The sequence below is a fragment of the Corapipo altera genome, unplaced genomic scaffold, assembly GCF_003945725.1.
Source record: "Corapipo altera isolate COAL_440 unplaced genomic scaffold, ASM394572v1 295, whole genome shotgun sequence".
NCBI lineage: Eukaryota > Metazoa > Chordata > Aves > Passeriformes > Pipridae > Corapipo > Corapipo altera.
In genome coordinates, this window is record NW_020884936.1 from 2,942,698 (window position 1) to 2,969,338 (window position 26,641).

At 49.1% G+C, this 26,641-nt stretch overlaps 2 protein-coding genes across 5 annotated transcripts in view; one reads left to right on the plus strand and one right to left on the minus strand.

Moving 5' to 3' along the window:
• Positions 1–15,578, plus strand: part of ATRN (attractin) — a 152,856-nt gene extending 137,278 nt beyond the window's left edge. Inside the window, exons 28-30 of one of the 3 annotated variants that reach the window (XM_027660483.1) lie at positions 9,427–9,541; positions 10,524–12,142; positions 12,223–15,578. In XM_027660483.1, coding sequence (XP_027516284.1) covers positions 9,427–9,541; positions 10,524–10,648 — 240 coding nt within the window. In that variant the 3' untranslated portion in view covers positions 10,649–12,142; positions 12,223–15,578. Of the gene's footprint in view, positions 1–9,426; positions 9,542–10,523; positions 12,143–12,182 lie in introns of all 3 variants that reach the window. The other 2 variants (XM_027660482.1, XM_027660484.1) reach the window with 2 other exon arrangements.
• A 6,900-nt stretch (positions 15,579–22,478) lies between these two features.
• Positions 22,479–26,641, minus strand: part of GFRA4 (GDNF family receptor alpha 4) — a 76,142-nt gene continuing 71,979 nt past the window's right edge. For both annotated transcript variants that reach the window (XM_027660531.1, XM_027660532.1), the window contains exon 8: positions 22,479–24,508. In XM_027660531.1, coding sequence (XP_027516332.1) covers positions 24,362–24,508 — 147 coding nt within the window. In that variant the 3' untranslated portion in view covers positions 22,479–24,361. The remainder of the gene's footprint in view (positions 24,509–26,641) is intronic.

Here is a 26,641-nt window from a genome sequence, read left to right on the forward strand (position 1 = left end):
GTCACCTTGAGCAGAACTGACCAGGCTGTTGAATCACAGAATCATTAATGTCAGAAAAGACCTTTAAAATCATCAAGTCCAACCATCAACCCACTACCACCACCACGTTCATCATCAAACCATATCCCCAAGTGCCACATCCACGTGGTTTTTGGGCAGTTCCAGGGATGGTGACTCCACCAGTGCCCTGGGCAGCCAATTCCAAGGCTTCACAAAATTTTCAGTCTCTTTGTGTTTTTCCCCCTTGCTCAGTTCCATTCCAGTGGAACTACAACCAGCAGGAAAGGAGCAGGGAGATGAGTTGTAAGTCCTGGGGAGGGTTTGGGGAAGGTGCAGGGCTGGCAGTGATTTAAAATGAAGCATCTTCCAGCTCCAGGGTGACTTCATCTTCATTTTTATTTTTGCTGTGACTTGATTTTGGGGCTGTTTGATGCAAGGAGAGTTCAGTGAAGAGCCAAAGGCTGAGGAATGATGGTTTTTCCAGCTTTTCTCGTTCTGTTGTCACTGTTGTTGGTTTTTGGGCACTTCCAGGGATGGTGACTCCAGCAGTGCCCTGGGCAGCCAATTCCAATGCTTTACAACCCTTTCCATGAAGGAATTTTCCCTAATATCCAGTCTAAACCTCCCCTGGCACAACCTGAGGCCGTTTCCTCTGGTCCTCTCGAGGTGTGTTGGAGGGGACAAGAGCAGCTCAGGGTTTCTCAAGGACAATAGAAATAAACTGGAAGTCATGATCCTCAAAAGGATAATATTTGGAGAGGAATGGGATGAAATTCAGGGGAAAAATAATGGAATAATCCTGATCTGGAGGTGGTTGTGCAGCCTTTGAGGGCAGAAAGGCCGGAGTGATTCAACCTGACCTGGCTTGGGGCTCCTTAACTTGCCTTTGGAAAAGCACTTTAATTCCTGGGGTTTGCTGGTTCCAGGAGCTTTTCCAAGCGTTAACACCAAGGAATTCCAAGCCTGGCAGCGTGTAGCTGTGTCCTTGTCTTTAGCAAAACCATTTCCACCCATCAGACTCCCCTCCCAGAGCATCGGGGTGACAAGGGGGACACGTGAGGGAGAAGTGACATCCCACCAACAGAAACACCTCATAAAACCTTCACCCAGTGAATTATTTCCAGTTAAAAAAAAAAATAAATTGAAAAATCAGGGGAAAAAAATATTAGAGAGGAAACTTTTGCTACTGCCTTGATATAATATGGGATGTAAATATTTGGAAAGGAGCTGTCAGGAGACCATCAGAGATATCTACTCAGCCTGCCCTGTATTTAGGGAACATTTGGCTGATAAGTGATTTAAACTGGTTTGAGATTTGAAGGCTAAAAATATTTCCTCAGGTTGGACCCTGATTTTAGGTGATAAGGAGGAATTTACTGGAGGGACAGGGAGGAGCACGAAGCTTCCCACAGGAGAGGGATTTGCTGAGCTCGTTTTTTCCCCTCTGAGGAGCATCTCTCTGATTGAAGTCCTAATAACACCAGCAGCTTCTCCCCAGCATTATCAGGGACCTGTTTGCATTCCTTTATGCCAAGGAATTATTTTGTGTGTGTTCTATTTTCAGTCTTTGGGGGTTTTTTGCATTTCTTTTAACTTTTTTTCTGTACAAAACCCAGCCCGAGTGGTCGAAAAGAACCATAAAAATCCTGCCTCTTCACCCATAAAAAATCAAAATAAATACATATATATTTATTTATTGCCCAGATTTGCTACCCATGGCCTCATCCATCCCATCCTTTCCCCCAGGGAACAGAAGAAGGAAGGATGAGTGGTGGTGTCCAAAACTCAAAGCTGTGACATGAGATTTGGTCCTTTCAGGGTGACTGACCTTAGAAATCCCAAAATCCTTTTCCTTCTCCCAGAGCTGGTGGCTGCTGGAATGAAAATAAAAATTAAAAAAAATTAAAATAAATAAATAAATAAATAAATAAATAAATAAATAAATAAACAGTTGTTAAATGCAGTGGGAACAACTCAGTGTGAGCTCCCAGATATTAGAAATTCAGGATGCTCAGATCTCTCTTTTCAATTTCAGACCCTGAACATTCATCTGAGGGTTTGAATATGAATTTTATTTAGTTCCTCACATCCAGTTTTGGGTCCATGTCGTGTTCAATTCATTCCCTCCCCCCCTTGCCTCTGTGTCACTTCCAAGGTAGATACAGAGGCACAAGGTAAATGTAAATTTTTAATCTAAACTCATTTACTGTGAATTATTGCTGGGAGTTCATTCATCTCTATCTTGCAGGACACACATATTACCCTGAGAATATGATTTTTAAAGCTTAATAATCTATTATTTTTTTTTTTTACCCCAGGAAATTGCTTGTAACTTGTTTTTACAAATGTTCACTCGGCTTTTAATGGCACAATTTAAAAACTTGCAAATGGAATTTGACCCTTTTTTTTTGTGCAGAGTGAAATCACCTCAACAAGTGGAATCAAATAATAAGGTTTGAACTGTTTGGGGTAATGTTCCTTTTCTCATCCCCCACCATAAGATTTTTCCCTTAATTTTAATTTCCTTCCTGGAAATTGAAAACCACGGAAGAGTTATTTGATCAAACCACAGCAACATGTTTTTCTTTTTAAGGGGAAAAAAAAAAATAATTCTCTCAAAGTTATTTATTTTTTTTTTTGTAATACATTTTGAAAAGCAATGTGCTGGTGGTGTATCACAAGACCTAAATAAAAGGGCTGCTGTGTTTTGGAAATGACACTGAGTATTTATTGTTCTGGCCATTTAGTTTTATGTGGCACGTTATTAACCTTTCCAATTTGTCAAATAAAAGCAGCGTAAATAGAAATAATGAGACGAAATCAGAATGTTGAGGTTGAGCATCACACAATTCCACCCGCCTGGGGAAAGCACTGGGCTGGGAAATTGTCTCCCAGGGGAGACTGGTGGTGGATTCCACACCTGGATCACCTGGAAAGAGCCCAGACAAATTCCTGGGAAATTCCATTGGTGTAGAAAATCCTGCTGGAGAAGCTGGATTAATTAAATCCCTTAATATGTCTCTTACTGCTTTTAATGTCTGTAATTGTTTTGAGCTCTGTGCATGTGAAGTACCCATCAAAACTCGGAAGTTTGGAGATCTCCCTATTTTATATAGCTTTTATAAGTTTGCCATTCAAAGCCAACTGGAATTATTTGGGGTTTTAGTGGAATTATTTGGCTTTTTAGTGCTGAGTTGGGCCAGTAATTTGTGGGAAACGGCCGAGAACAGATTTGCTGCCTCAGGGAACAAGGGGCTGTGTCACCACTTAGGAAAATACCATCAACTTCCCATTTCCACCCAAAAAGAGTGGGAATTGTGTCCAGGCTGGCTTTGTTGCTCTTTGTTTGACATTTGCACCGTCCTGGTTCTTGCATTTCTTGGAATTCTTGGGGTGTTTTTCCCACTGTTTCCATTGATCGTGGTTTGGCTGCCGTGGAGGAGCAGGGAAAGGGGAATTGCAGGAGAAGGGTCTAGGTTATTTGTGGGCAGCAGAGGAGGAGGGAATTTTGCTCCTCTGCCCCTGTCTCAGCTGAGACCCCCCTGCAGAGCTGCTCCAGCCCTGGGAACAACAGCACAAGGACGGGGAGCTGCTGGAGAGAGTCCAGAGGAGGCCCCGGAGCTGCTGCCAGGGCTGGAGCCCCTCTGCTCTGGAGCCAGGCTGGGAGAGCTGGGGGGGTTCCCCTGGAGAAGAGAAGGCTCCAGGGAGAGCTGAGAGCCCCTGGCAGGGCCTGAAGGGGCTCCAGGAGAGCTGGAGAGGAACTGGGGACAAGGGATGGAGGGACAGGACACAGGGAATGGCTTCCCAGTGCTAGAGGGCAGGGATAGATGGGATATTGGGAAGGAATTGTTGGCTGTGAGAGCAGTGAGGCCCTGTCCCAGGTTGGGCAGAGAAGCTGTGGCTGCCCCTGGATCCCTGGAAGTGTCCAAGGCCAGGTTGGACGGGGCTTGGAGCTACGTGGTCTAGTGGAAGGTGTCCCTGCCCATGGCACGGGAGTGGAATTTTCATGACTTTTAAGATCCCTTCCAACCCAAACCATTCCATGCTTCTGTGATCGTAACATGGAAACTTACACGAACTCCCTTGAGTTGGATTTTCTTGCTGTGGTGCCACCTTGAACATTCCAAGGACGTGGGAGAACCACTCAGGGGGCAGCAGTTGGTGAAGAAGTTAATTGAGGAAGGACCAGGCTGGTGTTGAGGTAGAACCTGCCAAGGGTTGAGTCCACCTTGATGGACAAAGCATGGACAGGGAACACCTGGTTGTCCTAAGATTTTTTGGCAGCTTCCCTGCCTGGTTCAAAGTGTGTTGTGGCTCTGTTTGCACCTCCCACGTGCTGCTGAGCTTTGATGGGACACAAAGCTCTCTCCATCCAATGTGTTAGGTGCCAGATGTTGATGGCCTGGCATGGAATGGTCGATAGCTGGTGGCTCCAACAGCTCCTGGGACAGGGAAGGGCAGGAATTAAGGGAATTGGTTCTTTCTCTGCTTCTCTGCAGGTGATTTGTGTGCTCATCCCCCTCACCCCGTGTCCTGCTGCCCCCACAAATTCAGGGGCTGACCCAGAGGGGCAGGTTGACCGGGGCTTGGAGCAACCTGGGCTAGTGGAAGGTGTCCCTGCCCATGGCAGGGGGTGGAACTGGGTGATCTTTAAGGTCCCTTCCAACCCAAACCATTCCGTGAATCTGTGATCAGCTGCATGAAATGGTCACTCCAGTGCAGTCACAATATTTGAGGACAAGAAGAACCTCAGGGCAGGGGCCTGGTGGCTCCACCAGTTGTCTGTCCATGGCCACTGACCGTGGTCTTTGTCCCCTCTGTGTCCCCTCCAGAGCTGTGACCCCTCTGTTCAGGCACCTCTCAAAGCAGCTCCTCTTGTGCTGAGTGTCAGAGGGATGCACCTTATTTGCATAGATTTGAATAATGTCAGCTTTATTGTGCCAGTAAGCCTTCAATAAAAAGGGAATCACTTCAATAATTCAACAGTGGCTTTATCAAAACACTCCAGGTGGAAGTCGCTGGCAGGGGCAGGTTTGAAGCATCTGATGAAAGGTGTCAAAAAGTTTGGAGATCTCCCTATTTTATATAGTTTTTATAAGTTTGCCATTCAAAGCCACCTCTCAGATTGAATCCCAAGCATTTTGATCTCTGCTTTTTAACAACTCCACTTGAAACCTTTTTGCAGGAGAACAGCTTGGATCTGCAAAAAGAGGGAACAGCTGGAGCTGTGCCAGGGCAGGGTCTGGTTGGATCTCAGGGAAAGGTTCTTCCCCCAGAGGGTGGTTGGGCACTGCCCAGGCTCCCCAGGGCAGTGGGCACAGCCCCAAGGCTGCCAGAGCTCCAGGAGGGTTTGGATGTGGTGGGATTGTTGGGGTGTCTGTGCACGGTCAGGAGTTGGACTGGATGATCCTTGGGGGTCCCTCCAGCTCAGGATATTCCGTGATTCTGTGACAAGAGCACTCAGGGCTGGGGAAAGAAAGGACACCTGAGCTCTTTTGAGGTCTCCCCACTAAGATTCCACTTGATGAAGCCACCCAGCCTCTCCTCAGCCCCTCTGTGCCATGGTGGCACCTCCAGAGGTCCCATCCGAGCACAGCAGGGGCAGGACCAGCGCTGGGTGAGAACCACAAGCCAGAGCACCCCAAAACCCCATGGGATTCCCTCCCTGTCAGTGAGGACTGCAGGCCCCAGTCCTCAGGCTTCTCTGTCTCACAGAGGGCACAGCTTGCCCTTCACTCCCAGCTGACCTCCTCCTTGCATCCTATTCCTCATTCCCGTCACTCCTGCGTGAGTCATTCCAGAGTCATTCCAGCGGCTGCGCTTTGTCTGGAGATGAGATGCACAAATGAGTCACAGTTCAAAAAGCAGGTGCCTGAACTGTCAAAAATAAATGTACAGGATTTGATTCTTCAGGCTGGTTTTTGTTGTCATGCTTTGTTGTCTCTGGAAAAGCCTGGATTTGATGGAAAATAGGGCTGGTTTTCCCCCCTCCTCCCTTTTCAGTTTTAAGATCGAGATCAGCTGCAGCAAAACGATGCTGGGCTTAATTCCCTCCAAATTAGTTTGCAGCTGCCTGACAGGTTTTGGGTGCATCATAATCCTTGCTGTGGTTGAGAGAAATAAAATTCCCCGTGCAAAAATATTAACAATTTTTTTTACTAACCCTCAGCTTTTTGGGAATGTTCAACCTGGAAAGGAAAAGGCTCCTGGGTGACCTAATTGTGGCTTTCCAGGACCTGAAGGAGCCAACAAGAAAGAGGGAGAGAGACTATTTACGAGGGATGGAGGGACAGGAAAAGGGGGAATGGCTTCCCACTGCCAGAGGGCAGGGTTAGATGGGATATTGGGAAGGAATTGTTGTCTGTGAGGGTGGGGAGGCCCTGGCACAGGTTGCCCACAGAAGCTGTGGCTGCCCCTGGATCCCTGGAAGTGTCCAAGGCCAGGTTGGACAGGGCTTGGAGCAACCTGGGCTAGTGGAGGAGGCAGTGCTTGTGTTCAGAGAAGGAATTCAGGGTGTTGCTCAGTCAGCTGAGCCCAAAGAAGGCTGAGATGTACAGGTGGGGAAAGGCCAGGGAGGGGGTTAAGGCACAGAGGAATGTCAGAGGGATGAATAAATTGAGGTGGGAAGGATTGGAGGTTAAAAGAAAGTTTCTGGTGGCAGAGCCTTGAGATCCAGGAGGAGGGAGCCTCTGGAAAGGTCTCCCAGAGGTGGGAGCACAGGCTGAAAGTGTGACTGCTTTTAAAGCTGAGGATTGGCCTTTTCTGTGCCTGCATTAGTGAAGGGCTGGATTTGGTGACTGTGGGATGGATTTTCCAGCCTCCTGTTTCTGTGAGTTGGCTGGAGGATGAGGAGTGTGATGCTGAGCATCCTCAGGGGTTGGAAAGGACTTCTAAGGTCTTCTCATTCCAGTCTTCCACTTTGCTGCTCCAACCTGGCCTTGGACATTTCCAGGGATCCAGGGGCAGCCACAGCTTCTCTGCCCAACCTGGGACGGGGCCTCACCCTCACAGACACGAATTCCTTCCCAATATCCCATCTATCCCTTCCCTCTGGCAGTGAGAAGCCATTCCCTGTGTCCTGTCCCTCCATGCCTTGTCCCCAGTCCCTCTCCAGCTCTCCTGGAGCCCCTTTAGGCCCTGCAAGGGGCTCTCAGCTCTCCCTGGAGCCTTCTCTTCTCCAGGGGAACCCCCCCAGCTCTCGCAGCCTGGCTCCAGAGCAGAGGGGCTCCAGTCCTGGCAGCAGCTCCACGGCCATTAATCCCTTAGGAGTCAAACCCAAATGCGCTAAAAAGCATTAGAAAGGACAATCTCTTCCTTTTCACTTGCTCCTTCATCCTTCTCTTCCCCCCATCACTTCCCTGCCTGGTCTTTGCTTCCCACCCTGCTCAGCACCGAGGGTGAGGTGAGAGCCCCAAGCAGGACCCTCCAACCTCTGGAATTCAGCAGATCTTTTATCAACAGTGAGATCCTTGACTCTACCCAGCACAAAATCCACTTTGTGCTCTGTTCTTGCTCCCCAACACCCCTGGGCTGCATCCCTGCTGTTCCTTCTCCGAGCTCTCTTCGTTCCCTCCGCTAATTTTGGGACACAGCACCAGGATGTGCTCGGGAGGGGGGGAAAAAGCTTCATCCTGAGTTTGTTCCTTCACTGGGGGTGGGGAGGTGAAGAAATCTGCTGTCACAGCCCGGGCAGAAACAGCAGCTGCCATCCTCCAGCCCCGTGGAACACGTGTTTATCTGCCTTGCACAGAGCAGCAGAATCCCGCCGCAATCATCGCAGGGAACGGGAGATATGGAAACAGTTTTAAGCTTCATTTTGCTGGCTGTCGTCTCCCTTTGTCTTTTTTATTGAGCAGCAGTAATTTAACAGCGTTGTTTGACTCCTGTTCAGGCTCTTTCAGTGCCTTGTGCTGTATTGAGTTTCTGTTGAACGTTCAAGTGCAGCGCTGCAGTTTGATGCCTGATGGAAAAAGCAATAATTATTTCATTAATACCAGGGTAGAACTTGTCCATACTGAACAAGAAAGCAGAAAGCACTGAGCGTGTCATGTAAAATAATGTTTCTCAGCTTTGTTTTTGCTGTTGTGGAACAAAAGAACTCACTCTTTTGTACCTGTACTCATTATGTACTCTTGCAGCCTCCTCTTTTTGGAGAAAGGACCTCCTTTGGGTTGGAAGGGACCTTAAAATCATCCAGTTCCAACCCCCTGCCATGGGCAGGGACACCTTCCACTCTCCCAGGTTGCTCCAACCTGGCCTTGGATACTTCCAGGGATCCAGGGGCAGCCACAGCTTCTCTGCCCAACCTGGACCAGGGCCTCCCCACCCTCCCAGACAACAATTCCTTCCCAATATCCCCTCTAATCCTGGCAGTGGGAAGCCATTCCCTGTGTCCTGTCCCTCCATCCCTTATCCACAGTCCCTGTACAGCTCTGTTGGAGTTACCAATTCACACTTTACCTGAAAACTTTATTTCAGGACCATATTTGCAATATAAGCGTAAAATACTCTTATTCTAAGTAAAGAGGCTCCAGTAAAGCATGTTAAAGAGTCCTCCATGTTAGACCACTGGAACTGGATCCAGAGTGAGGATCATGGGATCCTCTGCTCTGCTGAATCCTCTGCTTTTCAGTTTCAAAAAGGACAGTACAATCCCATGGAATTCCTAAAGCACTTCCAGCTCTCAGAGCAACCAGGAGGCTGAGAACAAATCCAGGGGGGTCTAGAAGGCTGCTGGAGAATGAACATGACCCCTCCAGAAAGAACAGACCCAAAAGACAAAACTGAGGGAACACAAAGCAAACAACTGAGAAAGAGAGAATGTTTTGGGGGAATCACATCACGGAGTCGTGGAATGGTTTGGGGTGGAAGGGACCTTAATGACCACCCAGTTCCAACACCTTCCACTCTCCCAGGTTGCTCGGGGTCCCATCCAACCTGGCCTTGGACGCTTCTTTTTGTTCTTGGGGGAGTGTTCTTCGCTGTGTTCATGCACAGGGTGTTGTGGGGGTGAAACTTGGAGTTAAACTCTGGAAAGAGAAGTTGAACCCGGTCCCCGTGGTCAGACTGTGGATGCTGTGGGTGCTCTGCCGGTGGGTTCGAAGGAAAAGCAAACCCAGCCCTGTTGTTTAACACGAGCTGCTCCTCTGTGGTTGAATTCAGGGAGAAATTCCAGCCCTGTGTAGTGCTTGGCTCTGTAACAGCCTGATTTTTATGAAGTGCCGGCGTTCCTTTGCGAGGGCTCGGGTTTGATTGTTGCTGACACCGGTTTTAGCTTTGCTGGCTCTGTGCTGGAAACCTGCCAGGCACAGCGACGTGGTTCATGCCCTGGAGCTTGCAGGAGCTGGGCAAGCCAAGGCTGGGGGAGGAGGGAGGGTGGAACAGGCTGTGTGACAGTTGTTTTGTCCCCTTTCCCCCCCCCTGCAGACGGTACCAAAGCCCATCGCGCTGGAGCCCTGCTTTGGGAACAAAGCGGCCGTTCTCTCCGTCTTCGTGAGGTTGCCTCGAGGACTTGGGGGAATTCCACCACCAGGACAGTCAGGTGAGGGTTATCCTTGTCTCTCTTGGCTTGGTATTGACTCCATACTCCTTCCCCAGCCTTACAGATTCACCTTTCCCGATCCCACAGAGCTGCTGTTCCCATACCCCGGCTCAGGGTGTTTCAGGCTCCCTGGGTTGGGCCCTGGTGGCTTCTGAGCTGAGCTTTGAGGCAATTCCTTGGGTCAGGTGGTGGATGAACATTTGATATTTGGATTATACTTTAATTAATGCCTGGAGGAAAAGGGCCATCTATTATAGACAGCTTAGCAGTAGTTCCTTACAAAAAGTAACTTGTCCACCAACCTGTTCCACTTCATTCCCAGCCCCATTTTTAGAGAGACATCAAGTCATAGAGTCATGGGATGGTTTGGGTTGGAAGGGACCTTAGAGCTCGTCTTTTTCCACCCCCCCCTGCCATGAGCAGGGACACCTTCCACTAGACAACATTGTTCAAAGCCCCTGGATCCCTGGAAGTGTCCAAGGCCAGGCTGGAAAAGGCTTGGAGCAACCTGGGGTAGTGGAAGGTGTCCCTGCCCATGGCAGGGAGTGGAACTGGATGGTCTTTGAGGTCCCTTCCAACCCAAGCCACTCCATGATTCCCTGCTCTGCCCTGAGGAGGTTGCAGAGATGATGGATCCCCGGGAAGTGCAGTGAAACCTCCACGCCCACGTCCCTTCAGGTTTATTGTCGCCCATCTACTGATGCAGAAACACCTTCAATACTAAGGGTTCATCCTTCAATATTAAGAGTCTCACACCCGTTAATCCCCACACTTCCTGCAGCTTTTCCTACTCAACTTGCTCCCCATTTCAGCTCATTCCAGAACATTGGCTGGAGTTTAATCTCTTCAGCCCAAACACTCTTCAGCTCTGCTCAGAAAATTCCACGTGTTTTGTGGCCTGGAGGATTTTCCTCAGCCATGGCTGTGGGATTTGCTGCTGTGACTGTTTTGTTCCCTGACTCTTTGCTCTGCTGTCCCCCAGGTCTCGCCGTGGCCAGTGCTCTGGTGGACATTTCACAACAGATGCCAATTGCCTACAAAGAGAAATCGGGCGCCGTCCGAAATCGGAAACAGCAGCCCCCTGCACAGCCAGGAACCTGTATTTGATGCATGGACATCACAAACTCTCTAGGGTTTTAAACAAAATGGAAAAGGAATACCAAGGAGGAGGAGGAGGAGGAGAAGGAGGAGGAAGATTTCCAAGTTGTGTCCCAAGAGACTTGAAGCACTCGGAAAACAAAACAAAACAAAACAAAAACAAAACCACACCTTCCTTGATCCCGACTTTTTTCTCTCTCATCTCCGTGCTCTAGTTGGCTTTATTTGACAACTGCTCCACTTAAGTTTTACTGACAACGTGGCTTCAGGTTGCTCCTTTTTTTTTTTGTTTTCCTTCGAGTTCTAAGTAAAATAATTTTATTGCAGGGGGTTGGTGCCGCCAGTCCCTGCTAGGTGTAAATAGAACAGTAGTCCAATATGAATGACACTCAGGTTTCTACATGGAAAGTGCTTTGTAGTTCATGTATTTATCAAACTGTACAAAAGAGAAAAAAAAAAAAAGATCCAGTGTTTACAGGTGTCAGCTCTCAACACATAAACACTACTATTAATCTTCAAAGCATCTCCTCATCCTTTGTTTTCATTTAGTGTTTAATTCCTCCCTTCATTACTTGTTTTCAGCGGAACTCTCTTCCAGACACAGCCTTTTGTTTGTTTGTTTGTTTGCTTGTTTGTTGTTTTTTTAAGTCATCACGGTCCAGGAATGCAAAAGCTGGGATGGTTTGAAGGTTGATGTCGCTCAGAACCGCGTGAAATAACTGGAAAAAGTCGGATGTTGCTTTGGAAGGACTCGGTGTTTACACGGTCTTAACCTGCTTGGAGTCCACCACACACAAGTGCCTAGACTTGAACAGATCTAGGGAGTGAGGAGACTGCTCCACATGCTTTTGAACACGAGTAAATTCCTTTGAAATATCTGTACGCTCCCATCCAGAGTCGCCCGAGGCAATCTGTGTTCTCTATCCCAGGAAAATGGCATTTTCCTGGCTGACCAGCCGCTCACCCAGGTGGAAATACCTGGAGGGCGAGTAGAGTTCCGGCGTCTCACGAGCAAACTCCTGGTTCCACCAGCGTTTTCCCAGCAGCAGTTTGTGTTCCAGGTCAGGTCCATCAGATTCCTCCTGATTTTGGCCTCTTTCCTCCTCCTCCTCCTCCCCTTTCCCTTCTCCCACCCTGGATGAGAGCTGAGCCAGGAGCTGTCGCTCCTCAGTGGTTACAGGGTTTGCTCCACCTCCTGCAGGGTGTAAAAACCAACACTCCACGTCCCAGAGCGCTCAAGGATGAATTAAAAAAAAGAACTTTAAACAAAAACCAAACAGAGCAGCTTGGTTTGGCCACAGGTTTGAGACCTGCTGGTGTTTGAGCTCTGGTGGGTGTCAAAGAAGTGGCTGGTTGGGGAAAGGGTTTTGCAAACAGCAGAGAGAAGGTTTGGCTTTTTTTGGGGGGGGCATCAAACCATCTGAACTGCTCTGGTGAGTCGGGGTTGTGTTTGGAGGCTCAAGGTTGGGCTTGATGAGTTGGGGTTGTGTTTGGAGGCTCAAGGTTGGGCTGTATGAGTTGGGGTTGTGTTTGGAGGCTCAAGGCTGGGCTTGATGAGTTGGGGTTGTGTTTGGAGGCTCAAGGTTGGGCTCAGGGTTGGGCTTAACCCTTCTGCCTGTGCGTGGTGGTGGTGGCGCCCAGTGTTTCCTTGGAGTCTGGAATGTGGCACAGCCAGGGCCTCAGGACGTGGTGGTGTTTTGGAGCTGGTGGGAAGGTCTTAGTGAAGGTGCCAAACTTGTGTAATTATGGCTCAGTCACAGTAATTTTGGGGTCCAGTCACTGGATTGTGTGGAGAACATCTAATATTTATTAAATGCCCGGGAAGTGCTTTTGGATCTTCTGGTCAGGTGGCACTTTCCAAACTGAAACCCAAACCACTGCATCTTTTTTTTAATGCACATTTTGGTGATCAGTCACATCGACCACTCATTTTTTTGGGCTGTTTTCCTTTTTTTTTTCTAGCCATGTATTTTGAAGAGGCTTTTCAGAGCATGGCAGCATCACAGCAAAGATGTGGAGTTGCTGGCAGAGGTGATGGGAACAGCCTGGCTGGTGGTCTGGGGACCCTGGTGGGTGATAATTCCGAATTAGTGTGTCATTTAACAAGTGCAGTTGGACTGCTAAAGGGTGTTGGGACTGGAGAAAAACATTAGGGGAAAAAAGTGCATTTTATATATAAATATATATAAATGCATCTGTTTCTAAACCAGAAGTTTAAATACCCTCTTGGAAAAAGGAATTCTGGGAGGAAAAGGGGTGAGTTTTGTGTTTTAGGATGAAGGGATTTAGGTAGTTTCAAGTTTTACCTGATGCACAGATTACCTCAGACAGATTCATCTCCTTCCTAACTTGCTCTGTGATAAGGACTGACCTGAACTGGAGAAATAAGACTGGACTAAAATCCCTCCCCTGTTATTCCATGTTTTCAGCCACGATGCTCATCCTTATGTTTGGAAATGTCTTCTTCTTGCTCTTCCAACCCTTTTTTTGGGGGAGGAAAACTGCCACCTCACGTGGAGAAAACCCTTGGGCTCGAGTCTCCCTAGTCAGGACAGAGCTTAAGGAGGGGCTTAAAGTTCTTGCTGAGATTATTCCTGAGCAGAAACAGCTCCCAGAACTGGAGGCCCTGGAGGGGTGATAGATTTTTTTTTTCACATTCATAAAAAGACATAAATATTGATTTTCTGGGGGGGGTGGTTTCCCACCCCTGGAGAGATGGATTGTCAGGTCTCCAAAGCCACGAAACGAGGTGTCAAGATTTTGGGCAAAAAAGAGCAAAAATGATCAAAGTTTTGAGGTTGAGCAGAACAAAAAAAAAAAAAAAAATAGTCAGTAGAGGGACAAGAGTTAGTGATATAAATAACAGGGTTATTTATATAAATAAAAGCTCCTTTAGGATGTAGCTCTGCTCTGCATCTGATCTCCAAACCGATGAGGGACAAGAGAACTCATACGAGAGCTCTGCTGCAGTTTCATCCCAACTTGAAGGTAAAACAGGGAAAAAAGTGGGAAGGAATGGGAATTTCTGGTGGTTTATCACCAGGCCAGTATCAACAGTGAAGGGTTTATGGGAATATTTCCTTTGGAAGTGAAGTGGGGAGGGGAAAGAACAACCTGATTTCCTGGGAGAATCTGTAAACAAATGACAAACAACACCCGGATTTTGCACTTGGACATAAAATCTCCAACAACTTACAGGAGGTGGAGAGATTTAAAATGTGCATAAACCAGAAAAAAACCCTATTGTGAATGTATTTTTGATGCTTTTTAAGTGCTGTCTGAGTTTTGTCTTCAGCTGATCAGCGTTAGGTGACTTTTCAGAGCTTGAAACATCAGATTATGTTGTGGTATCTCGCCAAGCAGGGAGGCATAACTTGATTTTCTGTGTTCAAATGCATTTCACTTCAGTGTAGAAACCAAGGGAAAGAACAGCTTTTCCCATTGAAAAAGGGGGGAAAACCCAACACTTGGGAGACAAGGAATAAATGTCCTTAAATTTAGTCACCACATGGAGGATTAAGGCAGCAGTTGAAACCTCTGTTATTAAGATTGTGGCAGTGATTTCCATCCAAAAATCACTATTTTCCATCCAAAATCACTGTTTTAAGGTGTTTAGAACCAGCTGAAATTCAGCATTTGATGTCTCGACCCTCTGAACTTTTCAATTCTTTGAGAGGAGCCTTTAAAAAAAAAAAAAAAAGAATAATAAAAGCTCAGAAGTGTTTTAGCCCCTTTATTCTGCTGGATCTCCAAATAACAAAAAATATGTTTGTTTTTCTTTTTAATTCCCTGTTTTCCATGGTTTTTAGCCCAGGATTTTCTCTGGGCTGTCACAGCCTGACCCCGCCACGCTCTGGGTGGATGTTTTGGGTACCAGAAGGTTTGTGAGACACAACTTTGGAGTTGTTGTTGCTCTCCCTGGGCTTAAAAAGTGCTGGGTTGAAGTTGCCAAAATAAAGCTGTTTAACAGAAATCATGGCATGGAGTGTCCCAGAATTCAGTGGGATGGTGCCATTAACACGTGGCAGCTCCTTTGGCTGCTTCCTTAGGGATAGTTTATGTCCCAAATATTGCTCAGAAACATCATTTCTCCGTGGCAAATGTTCCCAAGGTGCAGGGTCAGCGGGATCATGGAATGGTTTTCAATGGAAGCTCAGCTTGTCCCGCCCTAAATAAGCTGAATTTTGAGGCTGAAATTGAACTTTAGGCTTTTCCCACGACCTGCCGGAATTCCAGAGCCGCAGAGCCGAGGCCGACTCTCCATCCAGGTGTTTTCCAGTTGCTTTGCCTTTCCCACAAGACCCTGAGTTAGGGCATCAGCTGCATCCCAGGAGCCTTTTCCCTGGAATCAGGGCCTCGCTGGTGAGGGAGCAAAGATTGAACTCTGAATTCCCAGAGAGATTCCCAACCTCATCCACTCCCAGCCAGCAGTGGATGCCTCTGCTTCTCCCATTTTATCCATTCGGGAATGCCACAGGGAAGGGGAGGGCTGAGCTGCAGGAGCAGGTGGGAGAGGGAATTGTGGGGGGTTTATTGGGAAGATCCTCGGGAGGAGGAAGGAGGGGGGTCTCTGTCTTATTTTTGGGCGCGTTCTTGGCAATTTTTTGTCAAATTCCCTCTTTTCCCACCCGGAGCTGCTGAAACAAGCTGCGTTTGCCACACCAGGACTACGACAATTTGTGTATATGCTGGTTTTTTGCTGCATCAGGGCAGGTTTTATTCAGTTTATTCCCTCTGTTCCGACACTACCCCCGGGCCGTTTGTGTGCGTCTTCCAGGTACTACAATTCCTTGGCCGTTCCCTCTCTCCGTTTGTCACCAATTCCACAAACCTCATCAAGGAGAAAGAAGGAAAAAAAAAAAACGAATAAATAAAAAAATCACAGTTGTGGAGGAGCGTTAACATACGTCAGTCCATTTTTTTTACAAAAAATTAAAAAGAAAAAAAAAGAGAAAATAAAAATAGAGTTTTATATTACTCCGAAATTTGTGCACAATAAATGTTCTTTCAGATCCTCGAATTAATTGCATTCTGGATTTTCTTTTTTTTTTTTTTTTTTTCTCCCCTCTTTGTCCTGTAATTATTTACAATTTTTCTCTGTGTTCACACTCGGGCTTAGTTTGTTAATATGTATAATTTAGCATTTCTTGCATTCATATGTAAATAGGAGCAAGTATTGTAAACTATTTCATTGCTGGGGTCGTGGGTGTTATACATACACACATTTAGGACTGCAGTTTTTTGGTATAATTTTTTTGTATTGTAAAATAACAGCTAATTTAAAGCCGGAACGAGGAAAATCTTGGGAGGTCTGTGCATTTTAAATACAAATGTGAAGTACCTGTATATAAATAAAAGTAAATAATGCAAAATCTTTCCTCTGAAATAAAAAGTAGATGATCTGGTTAATTTGTTTTGTTTTGTTGTTTTGTTTTTTTTTTTTTTAATTGGTTTTGTTTATTTGTTTTAATTGGTTTGTGTTTATTTAAAGGCTCCTGGGTGGGGTGAAGGGTGAGTTTCTTCCAGGGTCGATCTCGAGGGGTTCCTGCCACATCCATGGAATTTGGGAGGAAGGGAAGGTTTGGGAAGGGAAGTTTTGGGAAGGTTTGGGAAGGGGAGGAAAGGACAGGGAAGGGAAGGGAAGGGAAGGGAAGGGAAGGGAAGGGAAGGGGTAAAGAAAGGAAATCTAAAAGGAAGGGGAAAGGAAAAAGGAAAGGAAAAAATAAGGGGAGAAGGAAACAGAAGAAGGAAAGGGAAGAAAAAAGGAAGAGGGAAATGGAAAAAGCAAGGATAAAAGGAAAGGAAAAAGATAAGGGAAAATGAAAGAAAAAAGGGAAGGAAAAAGGAAAGGAAGAAGGAAAGGAAAAAGGAAAGGGAAGAAAGAAATGAAAAATTAAGGAAGGAGAGTGTGGAGGTTTTCCAGGGCTCTGTGCACACCCAGGGTGATGCTCTTTCCCACCTCCTGTCATTAATGAACACTTCTGGGTAAGGAGCCAGAGAGGGATTTGCCATCCAGCTTTTCTTCCCAGAAACCTTTAAGTACCGATCTCCTACAGGAGGAACTGAGGCAGCTTCAAATCTCATGAAAACCCAACCCCTTGAACTCCCCCAGAAAGGCTGGACTGGAGGGTGGGAGGTGTTTCTCCAACCCAACCAAAACTGGGGCAGCTCCGAGATGGTTCCACCTCCCTGGATGGTGGGGAATCATCTGTCGATCCAGTGGAAGCACCAACATTTCCATTTCCCCCCAATTATTGGGAAGAAGGGAGGAAACAGAGGTGTACAAACGAGGCAGAATTCCACACCTGAGGCATTGCCAAATTCCAAATTCAAAAATTCCAAAAGGAATTTGCAGAGGTTCTCCTGTTTCCCCCGGGGGTTTTTGGTTTCTGAACTAATTAAGCAGCAGCAAAGCAGGGGCTGGAGGGAGAAAAGAGAAACCTTGAGATGTTCTCAAAGGCACAAGATGAAGTAGGTGGGGAGAGATCTAATGAGAGGCCTGATGGCACCTGCTGAGGGGTTTTCTGGGACACAGGTGTCCCCATCACTGGAGGTGGGATGAGCTCACCTTTGTAGGGATGACTGGGAGCAGCAGCACCTCCCCAGGCTGGATCTGCAACACAGACAGACCCAACACCCTCAGCCACGTGATTTTGGGACACCATCAGCAGCCTCTGGCAGCTCTGAGGTGAGGCCTGGGCTGTCCTGCAGGGATTTTTTTCTCCTCAGTGACTCCAGAGACTTGGGGATGACAAACTCGGGACGAGGGATCTGCACTGGGGATGTCCCAGGGGAGGTAAAAATCTCAAAGAGGGAGATCTGATGGTTCAAATCACAGTGAAATGGGATTTTTTTCAAGAGCTGGAGAGACAGGATGAGGAGGAATGGCTTCCCACTGCCAGAGGGCAGGGTTAGATGGGATATTGGGAAGGAATTCCTGGCTGGGAGGGTGGGGAGGTCCTGACCCAGGTTGGGCAGAGAAGCTGTGGCTGCCCCTGGATCCCTGGAAGTGTCCAAGGCCAGGTTGGAGCAAACTGGGCTGGTGGAAGAGTGTCCTTGCCCATGGCAGAGGGTGGAACTGTTTGATCTTTAATGTCCCTTCCAACCCAAACCATTCCATGATTCCATGATCAGCTGCAGGATCAGGCCCTTCCTTCACCCTTCACTTCCCTGTGTTCCTGGTTCTTCCTCAGACCTTGGGCATGTCCCAAAAGCCACATCTGCAGGGAATTTAACCAAAAAACACTCACTAGGCCACTCAGATTCTATCAGGGAGGGCAACAACTTGCTCCTCTTTATTCCTCTGCTGGTGCTGAGAAGCTTGGGATGCAATTCCATGAGCCCAGAGCCTGCAGGAATGTGGCTGTTTCTGGTGGTGAAGGTGGGATTTAACCTCTGCTGGTCCTCACAGTGAGCCCTGGGTTTGATTTGGAAGTGTGGAGATTGTGGCAGCTGATCAGGAGGCATCATCATGCTTGGGAATTAAAGCAGAACACGGAGATAACTGCGGTGTCCCTGTTTCCCCACCCCATCCCACCATCAGTTTTTCCAGCTCTGCTTCCCAGTCTGCAGCCACAGCGTGCCTCCAACAGCCTGACTGCCAGGATTTCCACTGACACATTCCCTGGGATCCCTGCTCCCACCAGAAATCGTTTCCACTCCTCCTTAGGAAAAAAAAAACTACAAACACAAAGCACCGTAAACATTTTCAGAGCCGATTCTGCAGCGCTTCCCTTCGGCAAAGATCTGCTGTTCCTGCAGAAATCCAACGTTTTATTGACCATGGCGAGATTCCTCCAACCCTGTCAGCACTTCAGCACCGTTTTCATGGAGATTAACGGGTGGGAAATTGTTGTTTCTGGTTCAAACGTCCCCTCTCAGAAGTTCAACACCAGCTGCAGGATTTCACTTGTGCTGTGTCTGCGCTCACAGCACAATGGGAATCCTGGATCTCCCTCAGATCCCATCTCCAGGCCTCTCCTCCAAATTCCCAGTGCTGCCTCATGCCCTGCTCTGTCGTGGAATCATGGAATGGTTTGGGTTGGAAGGGACTTCAAAGCCCATCCAGGGACATCTTCCACTATCCCAGGTTGATCCAAGTCCCATTCAGCCTCTCCTGGGGGCTACAGAAGTCGTAGGACCTTTTCTCTGGGAATGTGGGAAGATCACTCTCCTTACTTTTGCCTCACAGTTTGATGTCTGTGGTTGGAGGAGGGAGTGAGGATCAGTTTTGTCGTGTCCCCCAAAACCAGGCCCAGGCCTGGAGATGGGATACAAGCCGGGGGCAGGCAAAGCTCCTTCCAGCTGTTTGTGGTTTTTGCGGTTCTCCGGCTCCAAAATCTCTCCACCCTAAATTTAAGGTGGTTTCCAGGCTTTCCTGAAGCATCCCAGAGCAGGGGTGCTCCAACCAGCCCCACATTGATCCCACCAGGATCAAGGAGCAAGGGAATCCATGGGAGTCCCATCAGGGAATTCCCGAGGTCTCCTTCAAGGCCAGGTCCCCCCTGAAGCTCAGCAGCTCCTGCCACCCCCCACCAGCTGCTCCTGGACTGTCCCCACCAGCTTTTTGGGAGTTGATTTGGGTCAAGGGCCACCTCCAAGATCCAGGGAAAACACCTCAGACCTGCAGCGCCTTCACAGCCCAGTTCAGGTTCAACAGGCTGGAATTCCTGTCTCAGGAATTTTTCTTTGGCTCAGCCCAGGTACTGTGGGGAAGGAAAGGGCCCTGAGGAGAATCCCATCCATCCCTGACCCCCCAGGCTTTGCTCCCCTTCAGCTGCTTTGCCTCTGCATGGAGGCAAACATGATTTTGGGGTGGAAAACATGACTTTGGAGAGGAAAAATGACAACATTTCTGTGTCCAACTTTCAACTCCCTTTGTGTTTAGGAACTACCTTGAACTTCACTTGCTGTTTTTATACAAATTTTATCTACATTTCTTTTCTAGAGATTCCCCCCCATCACCCAAAAAAATTGGCAGGAAAACATTCCATTTGCCTCTGATCGATTTTTCTGCGATTTCTTTTTTTTTTTTCTTTTTTTTTTTTTAAATTTGCCAAAAATAGCTCCCAGATGTTCATGGCATGAACTGAAGTCTCCCTTTCTGGCATGAACCATCACCCTCCTCCTCCTCCTCCATCTCCCTCCTCCTGTGCCCGCTGGGGGGGTGGAGCAGCACCAGTGGCTCCCCATTATTTCCACCCACTGGGTCTTGTGGTGGTATCTCCTCATTAGTGGCTCCACGTGCCTTTAATTGCTGGTGCAATTACTCCCATCCCTGTTAGATCTTGCAGTGCCTCCCTCCTCCTGGTGGCACCAGCTTGGAGCCAAATATTCCCCAAATTGCTCCGAAATCTTTGCAGTCTTCACCCCCACAGGCAGCACAAGGACCCAGGGAACAGCTGGAGCTGTGCCAGGGCAGGGTTAGGGTGGATTTTAGGGAAAGGTTCTTCCCCCAGAGGCTGGTTGGGCACTGCCCAGGCTCCTCAGGGCAGTGGGCACAGCCCCAAGGCTGCCAGAGCTCCAGGAATGTTTGGACAATGCTCTGAGGGACAGGATGGGATTGTTGGGGTTGTCCTGTTGGACTGGATGATCCTCGTGTGTCCCTTCAGGATATTCCATGATTCTATGATTCCAGCCAAGTTGCTCACCTGAGCCCCACCACAATTCCAACCCCACCCAAAACATCCCCCCCAGTTCTTCCAGCTCAAAACCATCCTGGACATCCCAGCACGGACATCCCGGCGCTGCAGGTGAGATCCAAGAGGTCAGGAAAATGCATGTGTGCTTTATTCATGGATATGTTGGAATATTGACACGTACAGAAGAGAGAAGTACAAGCCTGAGCCCAGGATGGGCTGACACCCACCCACCCTCCTGCCCTGGTGCAGGTGCCCACACTGCTCCAGCACCACCTCCCAGCCCTGGATCTTCCCTCCTTGCTCACATTCCTTCTTGGAAAACGATGTCCATGATGACATGACATGATGCCAACATGGATTTGTACACTCACAATATTTCCTGGGCTCTCAGGGCTGTCAAACTCCTGGGAACAGTGCTGAGTAGCCAAAAAAATAAGAGTTTAGTGGCTACAGAAAGTCTGGCTGGTTCTTTAATTATTTTTTTTTTTTTAAATTATTATTATTTTTTTTCCCATGACTCTTCTTTGTGCTTATGGAAGTCCCCAGGAATGGAGTAATTCCTAAAAGAAAAATTGTCTCCCCTTTTTCTCTCTCTTGGTTTTCTCAGTCCTTTACAAGCAGCTTTGGGGGTTAAAGAGATTTAAAGGTGAAGATCCAGGGTTTGCTTCACAGAATTCAGCAGGGATGGGATTTCATCCCAAAAAATCAATGGCTTTTCACAGGGGAAAAGCAATGGCCTGTGCACGCGTGTGCTGGTGGGAGGGAGGGGTGGAATCAGGATCACATCTCTGAGCGAGGCTCAAAAGTCTTTTTGCAAAGTTTGATTTGTGAACAGGCCTGGGGGAAGAATCAACATCAAATATTGGTGAAAAGGGGGAAATGATCGGGGGAAAAGCCATGAAGATTTGGGGATTATTGTTTAATTCCCACCTGCCTGGCTCTTTCCTGCTGGGTGAGAGGCTCTTGCTCTGTACCCCACTCACTTTTTTCCAAAGGATGGGAAATGGGAATTGAGGGTCTCATTCAGCTGTGATGCTTAGAGACAACAAATCCTAAGGAGTCTTAAAAGCAAGATATCCCTGGAAGTGTCCAAGGCCAGGTTTGGAGCAATCTGGGCTAGTGGAAGGTGTCCCTGCCCATGGCAGGGGGTTGGACTGAATGATCTTTAAGGTTCCTGCCCACCCATTCCATGATTTTATGATATAAATCCAGGGGAAATTATGACACCTCTGACTGAAATTGTTAAAAATCATTTAAGATGAACCTTCCAAAAAGTGTAAGCAGACCACTGGTGCTGCTGTGGGGCAGGCCCCTGGACTAGGTGACCTCTGGATTCTCCACGTCGATTTTCCACAGCACCAACCTGAAAGGAGAGGTCAGGTGGGCCTTCCAATCATCCCAACCGCCCAGAAAAACTCTTCCTCTGCTGGGTGAGAAGGAAATGGCAAAGTGGCACTTCAACATCACTGGAACCGAGTTGTGAGAGCCCCGGGAGTGGAGCCATGAGAGCCCCAGGAGTGGGTGCTCCTGGAGAGCAGCTGGCACTTGTGTCCCCAGCCTACAGAGACTCAGCCTGTGCATCATTAAAGACTGGTGGGGACAGGCTGGATGTGTGGAAAAGCAGGGAATGACTGCAGGATTGGGAAGGAAAGGGGCACAGGAAGGCAATTCCCAGCGTGACCTCACGGAGCTGAGGTAGTTCCTTGCCTTTGAAGGGCTGAGCATCAGTTTCATCCCCCTCCCACCTCAGAGGACACGAGTTTTGCAGGGTTGGGGTTGTACCACTTGCTCTCCCAGAGGACACTGAAGTCCTGGATGAAGGGGAGATGTTCATGGATCGTTCATCAACTCCGTGCATGGATATGGCATTTGGAAAGGACTTCCCTGGAGCTCTCCCTCCCTGCCTGCTTCTCTCACTGGGGTGAGCCTTTTGGCCATGAAGTTCTCACCTGGATGCCTCAGCTCAGGGTGGGACTTGGCACCCCGGACACAGGCCTTGGATCTTGGCATGTTCCCACCCTGGACACAGGCCTTGGATCTTGGTATGTTCCCACCCTGGACACAGGCCTTGGATCTTGGTATGTTCCCACCCTGGACACAGGCCTTGGATCTTGAAATGTTCCCACCCTGCACACAGGCCTTGGATCTTGGAATATTCCCGCCCTGCACACAGGCCTTGGATCTTGGAATATTCCCACCCTGCACACGTGCCTTGGATCTTGGCATGTTCCCACCCTGGACACAGGCCTTGGATCTTGGCATGTTCCTCTGCACAGCCCTGGATTAGGAACACCAGGAGTTTTGGACAGGGTGCACCAGGAGGATTTCTGTCCGTGTCTGTCACACCCACAGGTGTTCAGCTCCAAACAAGAGAGGTTCCACGTCGAACTAAAGCCCAAGGAAGCTGCTGCAGTTTCCCAGGAAAATCTGCAGCAGGAAACAATGGGAGGTGTTCTGCAGGGAATGGGAACAAAAAGCACTGGATTCTTCTGTGTCAGCTGCTGCTAAACCTTTCCACGGATCCAAATGCTAAGGAAATAATGGTGCTCCTTGGAGGAGCACAACCCAAGGGAGAAATGGGCTGCTGCAAATCCCAAGCCTCAATATTCCAGGAGAATCTGGGGCTATTCCTGTGCCTCCCATGGCAGCCAGCCTGGATCAGCATTTATCCTGGGAAGCCTTCTCACCCTTCCTTGCATCCTCTTTCCTGGCTTGATGTAGGAAGGGCCTGGGACTCCTCAGCTCAAGGGAAGAGGATGCTCAGGTCACACCAGAGCCACCCAAGACACCCCAAAGATATTTACCCCCACCTCCCTCCAGCTCTGGCTGCAGCTCAGTCCAAAGGGTCCCTTCCCTTTGTTCAAGTGACCTCTTGGCTGAAGAAACAGGAGCTGGCAGGAGGAAAAGCCCTTTCCCTGGTCACCTGGACACAAGTGAGGAGAGTTCTCCAAAGAGAGGAAACCACAGCAATGCGTTCCCTACCCATAGCATGATCCATGACATGGCCTTTCCTGGATATTTCTGTCCTCAGGGTGGTATCTAATAACCTCTCCTACCTGTCTCTTCCCAGGAAAACTGATGAAATCCCCTGGCTGAAGACTGAGATTGATGGATGCACAGGCAGCGCGTGAGAGTGGGTTGTGTTGGGCTCACACAGTGATACCTGATGGAGAAAGCTCAGCTTGGAGTGGGACAACACTGGCCTCTGGTTGTTTGGATGTGACCAAAAAAAAACATCCCACCCCAAACACTTGACAGGACCAGAGGATTGGGATTCTCGGGTCGGGACACGAAAAACCAGCTGGGAACAAAACGCAACACACGTGTTTCTTCCTGAACACCAGCAACACATGACACAGGTTTCCCCAAAAAGGAGGGCCTGAGGGGTGGGTGGCAGCTGGGAGACACATGCTGGTTGTACTCTGCTTTTCCAGAGGGTGGAGAATCCCTGCCAGCCAGTTTGGAGCGTGCTGAGTTGCTCCACCCCAGCGGTGCTTCAGGTTCCTCTCCGGTGAATGAACCCAACAACCTTCTCACCACTGCTCTGGTTTCTTCAGTCTGAAGCAACCAGGTGGGTTGTCCTTCAGGTCCTGAGCATCCCTGGAGACAGTTTGAGCTCCACATCGCTTGACTTGTCCTGCCAAGAGCCCCCCAACACGAGTCAGGGCTTCAGGAAACCTCCTGACGGCTCCTCCATCCATCCAAAGTCTTTCCCCTTCTGGATGGGGCAGGCAAAAGCATTTCCTTTGCAGCTCCCATGTCCTGGATCAACTCTCTCCTTCCTCTTTTTCAATGGGACTGTCCATGGCTCCAACCCCCTCCACAGAGAGCTGGAGAGTCAACAACCAAGCTGTGGGGTGGGAAGGTGGCCAGGACCAAGGATGAGCCGGTTGTCGACGATGCCGATTGTAGAAAATCAAATAAACTGGCAGAGGGATGAGGAGGAGGAGGAGGGAGGGATGCCCGAACCGCACCTCTCCTTCCCATCCCCTCCCTCCTCCTGAAAAAGTCACTGCTCTGGTTGTTTTGTAAAGAAACCAACACCAAATCGAGTCCGTGCCCGGCGCGTTCCTGCCCTGCCTCACATCCCAGAGAGGCTCAGCACGGCAGGAGTGAGGAGAGGCCAAATCCAGAGCGGAGAGGCTGCCCAGGGGGAAGGGGCTATCGGGCTGGAGGTCCCTGAGGACAGACGGGTGGAGCCCCGGAGGAGCCGCTCCTCCCCCGCCACCTGCGAGGGAAAGGAAAAGTGTCAGAGGGGGGATCGTGGAATTGTGGGATGGTTTGGGCTTGAAGGGAGATGAAGGATCATGTCATTCCACCCCCCTGCCATGGGGACACCGTCCACCAGCCCAGGTTGCTCCAACCTGGCCTTGGACACTTCCAAGGGATGGGGCAGCCACAGCTTCCCTGGGAATTCCATCCCAGCCCCTCACCATGCTCACAGGGAAGAATTTGTTCCCAATATCCCATCTAAACCTACTCTCTGTCAGTTTGAAGCCGTTCCTCCTTGTCCTGTCCCTCCAGGCCCTTGGAAATAGTCTCTATCCATCTTTCTTGTCAGGCCCTTCAGGCCCTGGAAGGCCACAGACAGGTCACCCTGAAGCTTCTCTTCTCCAGGCTGGACAAGCCCAATTCTCCCAGCCTTTCCTTACAGCTCCATCCCTCTGATCATCTTGGTGGCCCTCCTTGGTCCCTCTGAGGATTTAGGGCTGTGCAGCCCTCAGTGTGTTCCCGTGCAGAGGGGTCAGGCTTAGTCTGAGCACTCAAACTCCAGCCTGGAGGTGAACTCGGCTCTGCGGGAGCTGCTGCTGAAGGTGGGGCTCTATCGGGGTCATCTCATGGGCTCAGAGATGATTTGGGCACTGACTGGAGGTGCTCTGTGTGAAGGGGGTGCCTGGGTGCCCACTCAGGTCAAGGACTGGCCGGTGGCTTCACCTCAAAGGTGGAGAAGTCAGAGAACCATGGAATGGTTTGGCTTGGAAGGGACCTTAAAGATCATTTCTTTCCAACCCCCTGCCGTGGGCAGGGACACCTTCCACTAGCCCAGGTTGCTCCAACTTGGCCTTGGACACTTCCAGGGATCCAGGGGCAGCCACAGCTTCTCTGGGCAACCTGGGACAGGACCTCACTTGGATTTCTCTGAGGTTTGGGGAGCACCAGCTCCAGGGAAATCCTCTAGATCTCCTGGGCTCCGAGTCTATGGCCTGCTAAACATCTCTCCCGCATTCCAGCGCCCTGGAAAGCAGCGAAGGAAACCGAGGCCGCTTTTCTCCACCTCCTCAACCTGCTGCTCTGCAAAAACAGGGTGGCGGGAGGCAAACCAGGTAGTTTTCCCAGCGGAAGGAACGGCACAAAGGTTTAAAATATTCCATGTTTGGAAGCTCCCCGGATGTCCCAGCGGCCCAGCCCAACGCCCACGCTCGGTGCTCAGAGCCTGGTCCAAAGCGACAGCCTGTGTCACCTGAGACAGCCTGTGTCACCTGTGACAGCCTGTGTCACCTGTGATAGCCTGTGTCACCTGAGACAGCCTGTGTCACCTGAGACAGCCTGTGTCACCTGAGCACTCGGCAAATCGGGGTCGCCGTTAATTATTCAGCGGTGAAAGAATTCAACCTGAAAATTACTCTGGAGGGGGCCCAGCCAAGGTCGTTTCGTGTCGTTTAAAAGTAAAATATTGAGTGCCTCACGCTGCCACTGGCAGCAAACAGAGCTGCTGTTTGCTTTAAATCAGTTCAGTTTGATGTTGTTTTGATAGTAACAATCTGCTGCTGGGCTGGAACCTCTCCTCTGGAATTTTTCCGGTGCAGACCGTAGTTAAGCCTCTGTGTTTTGACCTCCAGGATCCTCATCTAAGGGGGGAACTGTGCCCTGGGAAGGGGAAATGATTGTCTGAAGCTGCTCTGGAGGAGGCTGAGGAGCCACACTGGTTGTCCTGGCCCCCCTTCTACATTCCTGAAAAGTCCATGGATTTCCCAGTACTTCTAAAAGAAACATAGGGAAGGTTTGCGACGGTTTGGGGAGGGAAGGTTTGGGAAGGGAAGGGAAAAGAGAAGTGAAAAGGGAAGAGGAGAGGAGAAAAGGAGAGGAGAGAAGGGGAGGGATGGGGAAGGTTTGGGAAGGGAAGGTTTGGGAAGATTTGGGAAGGGAAGGTTTGGGAAAGGAAGGTTTGGGAAGATTTGGGAAGGTTTGGGAAGGGAAGAGAAGGGAAGGGAAAAGGGAAGAGGCGAGGGGAGGAGAGGAGAGGAAGGTTTGGGAAAGGAGGGTTTGGGAAGGTTCAGGAAGGAAAGGTTTGTTAAAGAAAAGTTTGGGAAGGGAAGGTTTGGGAAAGTCTGGGAAGGGAAGATTTGGAAGGGGAAGAGAA